The sequence below is a fragment of the Podarcis tiliguerta genome (assembly GCF_965153285.1).
Source record: "Podarcis tiliguerta genome assembly, chromosome: 12".
In the NCBI taxonomy this organism is placed as follows: Eukaryota; Metazoa; Chordata; class Lepidosauria; order Squamata; family Lacertidae; genus Podarcis; species Podarcis tiliguerta.
The window spans coordinates 27,155,915-27,172,070 of record NC_139545.1 but is presented as its reverse complement, the minus strand read 5'-3'; the positions used below and the strand labels follow the sequence as shown (position 1 = coordinate 27,172,070).

At 42.7% G+C, this 16,156-nt stretch overlaps 1 protein-coding gene across 5 annotated transcripts in view; it reads left to right on the top strand.

Moving 5' to 3' along the window:
* HDAC9 (histone deacetylase 9) overlaps positions 1–15,892 on the top strand; it is a 423,892-nt gene extending 408,000 nt beyond the window's left edge. For 3 of the 5 annotated variants that reach the window (XM_083405344.1, XM_083405343.1, XM_083405346.1), the window contains exons 26-27: positions 1,277–1,336; positions 11,344–15,892. In XM_083405344.1, coding sequence (XP_083261470.1) covers positions 1,277–1,336; positions 11,344–11,383 — 100 coding nt within the window. In that variant the 3' untranslated portion in view covers positions 11,384–15,892. The remainder of the gene's footprint in view (positions 1–1,276; positions 1,337–11,343) is intronic. The other 2 variants (XM_083405349.1, XM_083405345.1) reach the window with 1 other exon arrangement.
* The last annotated feature ends 264 nt before the right edge of the window (positions 15,893–16,156 follow it).

The following is a 16,156-nucleotide window of genomic DNA, read 5'->3' as shown; positions in this document are numbered from 1 at the left end:
ACATTTTAAAAGGGTATAGAATGTCAAACAGATCAGCCAAAGGCCTGTTTAAAAAAGGAACGTTTTTGCCTGGAGCCTAAAGGTGTGGATGAAGGTGCCAGGCAAACTTCCCTGGCAAGAACATTCCACAGACAGGGAGCCAACTGCAGAGGGTGTTGCCACCCTCCACACATTTCGAGGAGGAGGCACACAAAGGAGGGCCTCAGAAGATCATCTCAGGGTCTGGGTGGGTTCATATGGAAAGAGGTGGTCCTTGAGGTATTGCGGTCCTGAGCCGTTTAAGGCTTTATAGGTCAAAACCAGCACTTATGGTATTGGAATGGTTATATACAGTCCCACTTTCAATCCTGTTTGCTGCTGCTGCTGCTGCTGTTCATTTTTCCTGGTTTTGTTGTGCTATAAACCTCAAGAGTTCCCCTTTGGTTGGCAATAATGTGGCAACACTGGGAAAGCATTGCAGAACAACTAATAAATTGGAATGAGGTGTGGATGGTCCAGTACGAATCCACCACTAATGCACTATTATTGCATCAATGACATGTTTCAGAATCAACACACATGCACACAATCCAAACAAACACCACTTTGGAGGGGCCCCCAAATCTAGTGGCCACAATATTCTATCGTTTTGTACTGCTTGAAAGTTATCTTCATGAACTTTGTTGTCACACCTACAAAACTCTGACCACTCTTGTCAGCAAGCCCAACAAAACTTTTATCAACAAGCCCAACAAAGCTAAAATGGTGGAGGGAAAGGTTGAGGGCCCTAATGAACACCACAATCCCCAGACCCTGACTCCAGATTTTAGTCAAATCATGCCCTCTGCCACAGCTTTCTGAGGGAACCATCACAAAAACAGGATTCAAGCACTGGTGCCCACACTATAGAATTAAGTTGTAACAGTTCTCTGGATCACCAGGCTGTATTTACACAGTAAGAAGCCCTGAGCCAGGTGACAAAAGGACAAATTTATTTCCAAGACTGGCTTAGCCATTTTACTCAATTACCTGTCATCCCAGACTAATTGGACTGTATGCTAGTGTGCCATTATCTAGGACCTGTCTTCTCTGAAGCTGATTTGCATCACCCTGCAATATATGGCAAAGCCCATGCCATATTTTCTACCCTTGTGTATTCTTCCAGTGCGTTATTCCTAGATTGTATTCTTCATTCCCCATGGGAACTGGATATTCATGGGGAAACGCCTTGCTTCAAAATGTTGTCAATTTCACCTGATGGAGCGTTGAAATTGACAAGACCCCTTTCTTTATTCAGGGGAGGTGCCAGCCTACACAAGAGGCGAAGTGCACAGCCTTCACAAATTAACATGAACAGGTCAGTGAAATGGGCAGGGGCTTTGTGGCAGGCAGTGAGTTAGGGGCTGGCTGCGAAAGCACGTGATACAGGAACCTTGCTAAAGTCAAGCAGATCAAGACCTTGTCAATAGCTGTGCGGAAGCTCATCTGGAAAACCCATGTGTATCTCAGGTTTCATGATGGAGGAAAGGTGTGATATAAACAATAATAATTTGGTTGGTATCTGCCACTATTTTAGCTGTCTCTCTACATGTGTTCTAAAATGTGAGTGGGAAAATGTGTTTCTCTGTGTTGGCACTGACAGAGAAGAGAATGCATTCCGTGGGTCACAGCTAGCAAATGTTTCTGCAGGGAGCCCACCTATGCCATGTGCCCATTTGCAATATTTCAATAGTAATGTTTATGAAATGAAACGAAAGCCTGATTGAGTAGAAACTTGTATATTTTGAATATACAAAATATAAAGGATAGGCCCAGATTTCCTCTGTTGTCAAAGAACTGTTATGCTAACTATAAGGGTATCAGGGTGGTTGCATTTTCGAAAGCAATCAGGCAAATGCCTCCCTGGTCTGTTGTAAAGCCTTGTTATTGGTGCCAAAAAAAAAAACCCCTTCACCATGCAGAGCGCCACTATTCCGTGGCTCGCTCATTCACTGGCAGAATCTGAGAGTGGGCGGTCCTGAAACCTTCCCCAGCAGAGTGGTTTCTTGACACCCAGTCTGCGCTTCCCCTCTCTGCACGGAAGCCTACTGCGCAAGGAGGGTGTGGGTAACAGAGGACCTCTCTCCTCCCCGCTTTGCTCAGGCAAGGTGTCCTGGCACCGCCTCGCCTCCCCCGAGCCCTGCAGCTCCTCTCCACTGGAGGTATGGCTACTCTCCTCCGCTGAGGAGGTGCTGCTTCCCACGATCTTTGGGGGCTCTCTGTAATCCATCCGGCTTTTCCCCTCTCGCCCCTGAGCTGATGGCAGTTCCCTGACACTAATGAAAATATATTTCCATAGATCTGCTTGGCCAAAATTAGGAGTTGCGTGGCAATACCCGCCCCCTCCACATGAGTAGAAATAAAGACACGGACACCAGAATTAAGGTTAATGGGCATAAATGGCCACAACTTTATTGATTACAGGTAGAGAGGTATTGGCTTTAGGCATTGGCCCTAACCGACTATCCGGTCTAACCGGGAAGGGTTAAACACCAACAGGGGGAGCCCCCCGAGATGTACATCCGTAGGCGCCCCCCCAGGGGTTACCGCTCGGGGGGGCGCTTTAGGCCCTAGCCTCCGTAGGTTTCGGACGAGGCGACGCCCCTCGGAGTCCTTTAACGAACTACCCTTCATGATCTACAGTGTGGGAGAGGCAGCACTGTTGTTGATAGTGGCTCCAGAACAGCTGGGACCTGAACCACACCAAACCGAGGCGTGTTGGTGGTCAACTATTGGGGATGGCAGAATGAGAAGGCAAGACATGCCTGGCACAGCAGCTGAGCATGTGAGGCAGCATAGCAGGAAACATGTCTCAAGGGTGCATTCCCAGTGGCTGCAGAGGACTGCTTCACCAGCTTGTTTCTCACAAGCATAGAAGCCAACTCCCAGGGGCTGAGGTCAATATAATATTTGATGGGGCAGCAGCTCCCAAAAGTTGGTGGGCATTGCCATGCAAATGGTGTGCATGCGTGCTGCATACTGTGATTGGTTATGTGGTGTGGAGCTTACCCAGCCACCCCTCCCCCCAATATTTTATTCAATGCTTTCAATGGATGTTCTTACAAAGCAATGCCCAGCAGGATACATCCCTCCTGCTCTCTGGGGTGCAGTCAGGAGGGGAGGGGGAAAGGAGATGCAGCAACTCTTTCATCGCCAACCCCTCCTGACCATGCCCTCCAGATGTTTTGGCACTGCAACTCCCATGATCCTTAGCTAACAGAACCAGTGGTCAGGGATGATGGGAGCTATAGTCCCAAAGCATCTGGAGGGCTGAGGTTGCCTATGCCTGATATAGGGTTTTTAAAAAACCAAATTAAACATCATTCCACACCAAAAAAACACAACTGGATTCAAGTGATGCCATGGCCATGTCAGAGAGAATGGAAATGGGGTAATAAAGAGCCCTAAAACTAACAAATTACATGAGCCACTTAAAAATCTCAATTTTTTTAAATTTATTTTTTTGTTTCTTTGAATTCCTGGGCAACACTGGGCACTTTCAGCTAGTCAATGAATAAGGATGGGAGTGTTCCTTTTCCCTGCCTGCCAGCTGTTGTTTCACACTGACCTAACACGACTGACTTGGACCTGAATTTAACAATTCCGTAAAATGAAAGAACAACTGCCAATGCGCTTCACCGATCAAGTATTTCAATATGATGTGTGAATAGTTCCATGCGCAAAACAGCATATTGTCAGAAAAGCGACTCTGTAAAAAAGGATGTTATAGAGCTCTTTGCGTTTATTCATGCCAAATGCTTCTTGGCACTTCTGAACAGCGAAGGAGAGTCCAAATGTAGCGGAACTGGTCTGAATCCATTAAGTGGAAGAAAGGGGAAACAGGGAGAGGAGAACCAAATCCCTTAGAGATGAACTTCTTTGGATGTTGCGAGTGAAGCTGGACACACCATTGAAAGAAGGAGTTTGAGACATTCGGTGTAGCCCAGTGTTCATCCACCTTGGGTCCCTGCACATTGCTGGACTGTGACTCTCAACATCCATGATATTTTGCTAAATTGGCTGGGGATTATGGGAGCTGTAGTCTACTCAGAAGTAAACCCCATGAAGTTCAGTGGGGCTGCTTCTTGGGTCAGTGAGGGTTCAGGATTGTGGCCTTAATTTCATGGGGATTTTAGATGTGGGGAGGCAGAATTTACCTTATTGGTTTTAGTGCAGATCCTGACTTTTCTTGGGAGCCATATGTAAAATAACTGCCGAGTTCTTTTTATCAGCCAAAGATGTGAACATGAAACATCTTTTACCAATGTGAAGAGATTTGAAACAAAATGCAATGCAAGCCATAATTGAAGTCTGAGTGAACCTAATTTTTATGGTGAAATAAAGCCAAGTTTTCAGCTAATGAAAATGAAGCATAATTAGTTTGGCATATCAAATTACAGAGTTTAAACTAATTAGCAGCTAATTGTCATATTTTGAGAGTGTGCTAATTTGAAACCACTGCCACTTAGCAGTAATTGATTTGCTAGGAGCTTAAATAAAGCCACCTTCTCTTCTTCTAACAACGCATTTGCTTCTGCAAATATCAAGCCACCAGAGCATCGCATGTGGTCATTTCAGCCTCCAAGCCTTTTTTAAAAAAAAAAGAAAGGAAAGAAAACAAGCTCACAAATTGAAATGAAGACTGGCGTTGAAGAAAATGAGAGAAATAAAGATACAAGGGCACATCATCACATGAATTCTGTAGTTCAGTTTCCAGATTCCTCTCATCTCATCAGTCTGTACAGTGGTACCTCGGGTTAAGTACTTAATTCATTCCAGAGGTCCATTCTTAACCTGAAACTGTTCTTAACCTGAAGCACCATTTTAGCTAATGGGGCCTCCTGCTGCCACCACGGCGCCAGAGCAAGATTTCTGTTCTCATCCTGATGCAAAGTTCTTAACCCGAGGTATTATTTCTGGGTTAGCGGAGTGTGTAACCTGAAGCGTACGTAACCTGAAGCACATGTAACCCGAGGTACCACTGTACTGAAATCAGTAGACATTCATCATCTTGAACTGTAAAAGGATTCACTTTCTCCCATAATCCCAATGAAGGTAATATTTTTCTTTGGCCAAAATCCATACAAGTTTCATATTTTTGAGGTGGGGAGTGAGGGTGTGTTGCCTCATGCTTTTTCCTACCTTAACATAATTCGGAGGCAATCGAGTGGTGTGTATTAATGCCTCAATGCTATTTTAACTTTCAGCGTCACTCCAGCCTTACAAGCTTTCTTTTTTATAATTTTTTAATTAATTTTTCAGTTTATACACCTCAAAATAAACATTTTACATAATACCATGTAACAATTGACTTCTCTCCTTCCCTTTCATGGTTCACTTTACTTATATCATTCCTCCATATTTTACTATAAAAAGGTAAAGGACCCCTGACCGTTAAGTTCAGTTGCGAACGACTCTGGGGTTGCGGCGCTCATTTCGCTTTACTAGCCGAGGGGCCAATCTAATTGTTTCTGTATTTTACATCCTTCAAATATTTGCCATACTGTTGCATTTATCTAAATGCTACCAGTGTTTTCAATTGTACAGTTATTTTCTAAATATTCAGCAAAAAAAAATCTACTCCATTTTGAATAAAAATTCTTCTTGCTCTCTTATTCTGTAAGTTAAACCTGCTGCTTCCTCAAATTCTATCATCTTATGTCGCCAGTCTTCCTTACTAGGGATCTTACTCACTTTCCATCTTTGGGCTAGCAAAATTCAAGCTGCCGTGGTTGCGTACATAAAAATTTTTTTCTGACAACCAGGAACTTCAGGCTGAAGTATTCCTAACAAAAAGGCCTCGGGTTTTTGGAGAACGTTGTTTTAAAGATTTTTTTAAATTCATTGTAGATTATTTCCCAATATCCTTTAACCATTTTACATGTCCACCACATGTGAAAAATGTCCCTTCTGTTTCTCTGCATTTCCAACACAGATCTGATCCAACTTTGTACATCCTAACCAACCTACTCGGGGTTAAATACCATCTGTGCATCATTTTCATATAATTCCTCTTTCAAGGTATAACATGCAGTAAATTCCAAATCATTCTTCCAGAGTTTAGGTCTATGTTATGCCCTGTATCCATTGCCCCAGCCTTACAAGCTTCCAATGAGCCTTACAGTGGGTGACAGTCCAAATGTTGCCTGTGGAGTTCTGAAGAGCTGTGAATTTTTTGTTGCTGTGGTAAAGCAGAGCAATATATGAAGGTTAACAGAGCAATATATGAAGTTAAAACCTTAAATGAAGGTTTTAACTTTTAAAAATATCCTCCACTGCTGTGCATCATCATCACCACCATCATCATCAACATCATTTAGCGCTCTTTAGTGCTCCACAAGGAACTCTTGAACAGCCTCATTTCTTGCAAAATGGAAGACTGGACCTAGACAAGCATGGAGATATTGGAAAGCATAGAGCGAAAAAGGTACAGCAGCAGACAAAAACAACAAAGCAACATAAGGCTTTGTGGGGGCCCTGATCTGACTCGTTGGGGGGGGTGTTATTGGCATTGCACTAGGGGATGGAAGAGAAAGTACCCCAAATTGCTGTGCTTCACGTCGTCATTCAGTCTTCACCAAGAACCCATCATAGTGCAACTAGATATAAGGCACATTCCAATGATAGACAACAGCATTCTCCCATTTCCTCCAGGGTTCCTCTCAGTTAAGAACTGTCAGCAAGGCATCCCATGATGTTCAGTGTTATTCGCCAGCACACAAAAAACACTCACTTCAAACGGGGATAGCTGGAAAACCCAGCCTTGTGTTCTGATTGATTAGTTGACATCTGTTATCCAGAACGTGGTCTTGGGTTGTGTGTATGTGTGTTTGGTGAGAAAAACATTCTCCTTGCAAAAGACTTGCCAATTATATAGGAGGTTATATTGGTGCGCTGAGTAGCATGATTCATTTCCATCTCAGAGTTTGAACAAAGCATCTCTTTCCCTAGCCAACTAATATCTGACTCATTTACCACCAAGAGAAGAAAGAGAGAATGGTTTGGCTGAGCACCTCTCTCTCTCTCTCTCTCTCTCTCTCGTTCTTCCTTTTTGTTAAAGTGACATCATCGAGTAAACAGTTATTTCATTTTGATTTGTTCTGACATGCCAAATGGAGCAGGCTTCAGGGGGAAGCTGTGATTTTCTGGGTGTTTTAACGTTTTGTTTGGTAAAGCAGAGCTTTCTATGTTCATGAGAGCTCTCTACGTTCGGAACTTAATTGAAATTGTCAAGAGAGGGGGGAGGGAAAAGGGAAGAGAGATGGGGTTGGTTCAAGATGAAAGAAAAGGGCTGAAAATGAGGCTACGATTGATTTAAATGAAAAGATTGATCCGTAAACAGCAGCCATGGCCCTGTAATGCCCTGTGCATCGTATGTGCTGATAAGTACCCATTCCTTTTTGGAAATGAGATTACACCAGACTGATTAGAGCCTTGCGTCGGACCAAGAGCTATATCCAAATAATCACTGACTTTGGAAACGGTATGGGAGCTTGCCTTTGCATGCTTTCCGATTTAGGCTATTCTGGGGGCAGATGAAGTGATACAACATAAAAATCCTACCCAAATATGCAAATATATCTCAGGGGTGAAGAACCTGGGCCCTCCAGATGTTGCTAGACTACATCTCCCATCAGTCCCAGCCAACATGGCCAGTGGCCAAGGCTGATGTGAGCTACAGTCCAGGAACAACTAGAGGGACCCAAGTTTCTCATCCCTGATATATAAATAAAACTGCTTTACGGGCTTTACTGCCTCCAATATATTTTGTTGCCTGTGGCAACAGACAGGATGATTCCCTCTCCTATTCCATGTGCAGAAGAGAAGTGGGCATGCAGATGAATCTTACTTCAACACTAGTGACAGGACAGCATCGTCCACTGTGCCTGGGTGCAGCAGATTAGCGTAGGGGCATTGCAGGTAGGCTACAGCTCTGTTTCCCCACACCTTCCTGCTGCTGCTGTTGCTGCTTCCTGCCCCTCGGCATCTGCCACCTGAGGCAGCTGCCTCACTCTGCCTCATTGTAGGGACAGCCCCATCTCCATTTTGTTGTTGCTCACAATACCATGGGAGCACATGAACACAGTCTACCAGCAGTCCTAATAGGAAAAGGAAATCTCTATGTACACATGCAGTATATAATTGACTACCCTATGCTAGGGGCAATGGGAAGGGGTGGCCATCAGCTGAATTTACATAGTCACCCAGTTGACAACTATTGGAAACAAAATGGTGGATTAGATCACTCCAGCAAGGCAATCCTTTTCTTTCTATGTTAAGGGAAGCTGCTCTTACTTCCATTTTACAGATGCAGAACCAGCTTTGAGATGTTGCAATTTGTCCAAGTGAATCTTAGCTGGAATTTGAATGGACATTTCCAAGACCCAAGTCCAACAATTTATCTACAGAACCCAGGATACCAAGAAAAATACAAGGATAGGCTTAGCTTTATAATGAGAAAGTGTTATGCTGCAAATGAGCTATGCATTTTCCCCAAAACAAGTGCCAAAAAATGAACAACATTCAGTGCTGTGCTGTATTATGCTTAACAGCTGTTATAGAAATTTCACCGTTGTGTTTATATTTCACATGCCTGCAAAGTCAGGCACTATAGGTTTTGATCACATCACTTGGTTTTCAAGGGAAGTTAGGTACCATCGTTGCTAGCTTCTGCTCTCATTGAGAATAGATCTAGATATATCAATGCTGCGGTGGTGATAGAATGGTAGCGCTGATATTGTCTGCCACAGCACCAGAGTAATTTGATGGACTGTGCTTGCTCCAACAATTGAATGAGATAATAATGAGACTTTGAAGCTTGTTTGTAACAGTTTAGTGTAGAGGAAGAGGTTCTGACTCTTTGAAGTTTCAATAGGAACTTCTTCCTTTTTTTGCATTATTTGTTTGCAAAAGGTAAAAGGTAAAGGACCCCTGGAGAGTTAAGTCCAGTCAAAGATGACTATAGGGTTGGGGCGTTCATCTCGCTTCAGGCTGAGGGAGCCGGCATTTGTCCACAGACAGCTTTCCAGGTCATGTGGCCAGCATGACTAAACCACTTCTAGCACAACAGAGCACCGTGACGGAAACCTGAGTGCACGGAAACGCTGTTTACCTTCCTGCCGCAGCAGTACCTATTTATCTACTTGCACTGGTGTGCTTTCGAACTGCTAGGTTGGTAGAAGCTGGGACAGAGCAACGGGAGCTCACTCCGTCACGGGGATTCAAACCACCAACCTTCTGATCAGCAAACCCATTTGCATTTCTGAGTAAAAGCTAGAGGTTGCATTTCAGCTGGCTGAATATTTCCTTTTAAAACTCAGTGTGTTTTATTTGAACCTATGCAGTCAGAAGGATTCAGCACTGTGATCATTGGACCTGACACTCAGGTAGCTATGCATAATACTGCTATCATGAGGGACCTAATATCTTGTATTTTACGCAAAGCATTGGAGGCGGGCTGTTTGTATAGATAGATAATAAATAGACATCTATAACTAAAATAATGGATCAACACATCTACCTACTGACCCAGTCAAGGATGCATTTTCCTAACAGTACTGCTGGCTTTGAGACTGTTTTTAGGGATGTAAGGAGGGAGGGATTTCCATTCCAACGAATATTATTATTACTGTATTTTTAATTGATTACCTGCCTTTCAACAGCAGGTTCCAGGATGGATTAGAACAATTTAAAATTCAGAATTAAGTACAGTTAAAACAGATTACAGTCACAGGAATAAGGTGCGCCCTGAAAACACACACCTCAGGTGGCAAGGGAAATTTGAGGGAACCCCACAGAAAATGCCCTCTCTCAGGCCACACAACCCAAAATTTCTAAGGGAAGTGGAATTATCAAGAAGGGGCCCCCTGCTGTTCTGTAAGGGTCATTCTGTGAGCGTGTGTAGGGAAGGAAGTGGTCTCTCAGATATTTGGGGCTTAAGTCATTTTAGGGCTTTAAAGACTAACATGAGCACCTTGAGTTGAGCCCAGGAACAAACCTGGTAGCCAATTAGTCACAATCAGCCCTGTTTCTATTCTACTGCAGTTCAGTTTCCTCTAAATACTGTATTATTGACCTTGCTGTCCACTGTTTAATGTAAGTTACGTATGTTAGGTAGCTATTTGCACTTCTTAACGTATCTTACATTTATGTAAAGGAAACATCAAACCAATGTAAAAAAAAATGTCATTCTGTATCACTTGCAGACATAAAAACAAGGCTCCCATGTGTGAGTCCCTCAATATTATTCCTAGCAGAGTAGGGCTATCTGCTATTAGTCAAACTTGTGTGAGGACTGTGACACATCATGTACAACATGAAAGAATCACCATTGCACCAGGCACATGCTCGTCCATGAGGGGGGGGAAACACCCTAGTTTCCTTCTTGCAGCAATTCAAGGAACACAGAGCAAGCTACAATGGTAAATATTTTGGATGTTAATAAATTCCCTCATTGTATTTGCAATTTCCCTGGTGAAGGTAATCTGCAAATGGGCATCCAACAGTAACAAAGTCTCTCTCTCTGTGTGTGTGTGTGTGTGTGCTTGTTCTGAAGCATTGCTGTAGGATTAGATTCCCATATTATCTGATTTCTCATTCTGTCGGCAACGTAGTTTTTAAAAATAATCTCTCATTCTTTACTCTCCAGAGCAATCAGGAGGGGGCAGGGGGGAAAATACTTTGTCTTCTCTGTTTTTACATTCCCAACAGCCAATTTAGTTCAGCCTGTTGGCTGTCTCCCAGGTGATTCCTAATAAAGACGATGTGCATAATCAGATTATTTATTATTATTAGATACCTGCTTTATGGCAGCAGTCTGCTAATCAAATTCAGAATTGGAGCTCGGAAGTTTTAGGCAGGCAAGCAGCCAACAGGGTCCTGAAAGCGAAGCAGCACGACAAGATGACTTGGAAACTCTGCCTCATTCCTTACGTGTTACCTGATTTTGAAGAGGGTATTCTCTGTCACTAAACTGGATAAATTAGAGGGAAAGAAGGAGAGATGGCGGGCTTGCACCTTTCCCTCCATTTAAATTTTCTGATTTTGCTGACACAAAGCATGTGCATTTCTGAACCTAAAGTTATAAAATATTCTGACAATTTTAATATAAACAGGAACCTTTTGCAGTGATTGCTTGGAACAAAAATGTTTTTCCACTTGACATTTGTTTATACTTCCTAGGAAAGAAATTTTTATTTATGGATAGCTGAAGAATACAAATAAACATGGGGGAGAGCTGAAAAATCAGCTTTGATTATGCATGAAAATCTACAATGTCATTGTGTACTCTGGTTCCATATTCTGATTGCCTGTTTATTTTTCTAGAGCTGCCGGCGAGCCTATGGAAGAAGAGCCAGCCTTGTGAAATGCCAAGTTCTCTCTGATATTTCCTGTGTGTGACATCATTGTGTATTTCCCCCTCCTCTTACCCCAAAAAAGCACCCTTAGACATGTCTTGTCTGCTGCTTGGGTGGCAGAGATCAGATGGAGCATAAACACTGGGCACAGAATTCTGAACAGCAGCTTCACTTGTTCGTTGGATGGACTTAAAAGGCTCTTCCGAGACTCCTTCCATGTAACCGCTGCCATTCTAAAGTTACAGGGAACCAGAGCTTGCAAAGCGAGCCTGAGCCTAGAGCCTGCTTTCGTGTGCTGTGTGATCCACTTGCCGACCTAAATGGTAGAATAGAAACATTAAAGCAATTCTACATTCTCAGCTATGGTTGCCGAGGGAAATTGAAAGCAGCCTGCGAAACATCAAGGGGAGGAACAAAATAGTGTCACAAATCCCACCGCTTCTGACATTTTGAACATGTCTTACTGGATCGGGTTTTGTTTTTCTTCACATTGTCAAAAGAGTCAATAGGATTGGTTTAATGCTCCCGGTGTAATGAAACAGTGGGCCGTTCCTCTGTAGTGCCATTTTTTAAATGCTGAGTCAGGAGGACTCAGCCGAAAGAGAGCTCTGCTCCACTGCTTTTCAGCTGTCCCCTAATGAAATGTGCAACATGGCTCTTTTAAGTTCGCCCCATTCCTCTCTTTGGGGGGGGGGGTTATTTTGCTTTCTGTTCTCTCACTTTTCATGTGGCATTTTATAAACCCGTGCAACAAAACGCTCTCCGCAAGGAGAGAGCGAGCAGTGGTTTGACTCCGGGAGAATGCTGCTCAGTTTGGAGCTGATATCAGCTAGTCAGTATATGATTGCAAATATTCCAGTTAGCTCACACACAAAAATCCCCTGCCTTTACCTTGCTTTAAGCTGTTGCTCTGCTCCAGCTTCAAGGCAAGCAAGCAGAAGGGACCTTCCTGCATTTCCCTCAAGGTTTGGGTGCTTCCGCAGATTCCTTGTTTTTAAACCTGACCAGAGCATCAGATGTTCTTTTCTCTTTGAGGCTTTTCAAGGGTTGGATCCTAGTACTAAAAAAAACAACAAAACAACCCAAGAGGTGTCTCCTGTTATTTATTTTTCTCCTTCCAGTATAGTGGGTAACTGTGGATGCATGATGAACTGTGCCTTTTGCTGATAATGAAAGTTTAAAACTTTCACACATGTTGCCTTATTGTCACAGAAAGGGAAATAGCACTTATTCAGAATCGGAGAATTTTTAAGGGATGCAAATAGTGATAGAGGAGTTACAGTACCCTCTCCCCCCTGACACACACACACACACACACACACATACATCTAAAGAACACAGTGCATTATTCTCTACCTTCCATCATTCCATTTTTCAGTATCCGAGAGCCTCCCTTTGTTTGAACGGCAAGTGATGCTCTTCTTCTATATATTTTCCAAGCTCAAAGGATACATTAAAGCCATAAATGAACACTGTCATGCTTTTTATTCAGAAATCTGAAAGGGACCTTAATTAGAACAAGATTTTAGGGAAAGCTGTGGTATGAAAGATATGGAACAAATGTGGTTTGAGTTACAGCAGACTCAAACCTGTAAATCAAAGATGAAAGATTTCACTCAAATGGAATTATATAATTCTCTTTTGTTATATAGGCGGCCTGCATTCTCTCCCCACCTTCACCCCCGCAATGTGTTTAGGTTTGTTTACAATTAACATTTTAATTTGAAAGACTGTTTCCTTCTTATATGGAAACTGTTTGATATAACTTGGAAATTTGAGACGGTGCTTGAAATAGAAAGTTGGAGGAGAATTCAGCCCGGTTGAACATGCCTTTATAAAAGTGTTATGATAAGATGGGCATTTACAACTCATTATTTGAAAAATCAAACCCTCCTCAAAGCTTTATCATCCAACTCCAGTTTTCCTGACTATTGCAAGTAATCTGAAGAACTTTAAACTATCTGGAAATGGATACTGACTCTTGTGCTTTGATTCCAATAGGGTTACATTTGTAAGGCAGTATGTTCTAACTGCTTCTCTGAATGATCGTACTTGACAAATTACTCCAATTGTCTAATAGTCGTCCTATAAACAATGCTTCATGAAAAATCAACCACCATGCCTAATGGTGTTTATTATTTGACTTTCATGGTTTAAACTTGTGGCATCATATTTTACATGGAAGTGCTGCAAACCTCCACTTAATAGTTATTAAAATCCATTCTTTTCCTTTTGAAGCCTAATCTGAAATTAATGGGATAAAATAGGAACAATTAAGATTTGCCCATTTAGCTTTAATTTTCTAGTGTGGAAATGTGCCTGTTTTAGCTGCAGAGCACTCGGCTTATTACAGATACTTTGCGAAACTGTGCCAAAACAAAGCAGGAGTAAGTTCTGTTGAATGCAGGAGGAATTCCTTCCGAGTAAACATGCGTTTATTATCTGACTGTAAGCCAGACTCCTCTTTCGATTTCACACATGACTGTGTGTAACGCATCCTCATTTTGCCGTGCTAAAGCTAAGTTGAACAGCAACGTCAAAGCCACAGTCTAGGGACACTAGCTGCTGCAACTGTGCTTCAGCTAAACAAGTTAAGAGCACAGAAAAGTGCCTTGTATTGAGTCTCTGTGTTAGCTCACCTAGCTCAGTATTGCGTAAAATGTTTTGGCAGTGGCTCACTAGGTCTTTAGGCAAAGGTCTTCCCCAGCCCTACCAGGTGATGATGTACCTAGGACCTCCTGGAGGCAAAGCAGAGACTGAGCTACTGCCCTTCGGCTTAATATGGGCCAGGGATTCATGGTCATCAATCTGGGTTACTGGGAGCTCCATGTGATATCAGGATGTGCTTGCGATAAGGAAACCGTTCAAATACAGCAAGCAAAAGAAAACACCAGCCAACGAATCCCCTCTTATTATTTTTGAAGCCCCAAACGTTGCACATAGAGAAATGCTTTGGGCTGCCTGCAAGTTGTATTCTGAACCTTTCGGAGGAGAAAAGTTTGTGCATGTAGTTCAGGTGCCTGTTGATATGCTTGTTTGATGTTGAAACTTTATGGAGGCAGAAGTATTAGAGAATTCAAAGTAATGGATTGACTTCCATGCATAGGATCAGGCTATGCCCCTTTAAAACTATGTTGGTCACAAGTAACTCAGTTGCAAGGACATAGCAAACTTCAGCTGGGTCAGTTCTAGGTGGGAGAGAGAGGGATATCGTCGTTGTCCCTTGAATAAATTACTGTATGTGGTTCTAAGTTAGCCAGCTATAACAGAGAAGCACTTTCAGACAATAAAGAAAAAGCAGTACATAAGAATGCAAAATATTGCGCCATTAATTGCAAGAAGAATAAATGCCCCATAATAAGTACAGAAGTTTTCACTTACACCATACACTTATGTGGTGTGTGTGTGTGTAATACTCTCTTAAAGTACTGTACTGATGCAACATTAAGGCTGCAAAATCCTATCCACACTTACTAGGGAGTAAGTCCCCACAGAGGCAAGTCCCCACTGAAGTCAGTGGGGCTCGCTTCTGAATATACGTACATTTGATTTGGCAGCAAATTCTCCTAGGAAAGCACACAGATAATGCTTTTAATTTTTCAAGGTCTTCCCAACGGTATTTATTACATTCCAGGCTGGCGTGTGCATCTGCAGTAAGCGAATGACACGCAGCCAGATCCAAATGTAGCTGACGCCAGCTAGAGCTGGGAGACAGACAACAGTTTTTTAAAAGGCAGTTGAAAGGAACTGTAGTGTGTCCACAGGTTTTTTTCATTGTGCAGTTCCTTCTGATCAAACAGCCTTTGCAGGTGTTTTCTTTTTGGGGGGAGGGCCCCGAAAAGGGGGAGCAAAAAGGATGAGTGCACAGACTATGAACAGTGATCCCTATTCAAACCACTTCCGACACAAATCAAAATCCGATCAAAACAGACGAGAGTGATCTGGGTTCCCATCATTTTCAACTTAGAAGTAGTTACAGAGCTTCTCCTAGAAATGGAATTGGGACCACAGGGCTGGGTGTAGGGCATGATATTTCCCCACATATGAGTCCCAATTGCAGAGGGTGGGACACAGTTTTTAAGGCAGCTTGAAAGGGGCCTAGTTTAGATTGGTGCAAGGTCAGGGAAAGAGTTAAGACCCAGCTCCCTCAGATCCCCTCCGGCAATCCAGTTTGGGGTGGTCCCACAGCTGTGCTTTGTTCATATTAAAACACCAGGCAATCCAATCACTGATCCCCCACATCTCATCTGGTCTGGTCCTCAAGTGTCTCATGATATTGACTGGGCTGCGATGAATAGGATTCATATGAGTGAGTTAAACTTAAGTGCTTGAATTCTGGAAGAGCTGAGTTTAAGATGCAAAGCAGAAGTGACAATTTAGATACATAGCAGCCCTTTCTATCCCCAGAATCTTTCCATAGACCTTGATGAACTTTTTAAATCACTATTTAAAAAAGAATAATCCATCTCTCTCATTATTTTTTCTGTTGCAAAACATTTTAAAATATGATGCCATTTTTTTTTAAAAAAAGCATCTCCTTACTATAAGATCACTTGATATGGAAAAGTAAAGTCAATATTTACTCCCTAATTCACCCCTGCCTCCTGCAGCTTCCATTATAAGGTAAATCTAGGTGGGGAGGGTGTATATTTTGCCTACTATTCAAGGACCAAACCAGATGAGACTTTAAAAATAACAGCCATGGAGGCTCCCAATCAGGGACAGGGACACAACACATAGGTTTCTTCCTGCACAACAGACCCAGTTAAAATCTCCCCCTT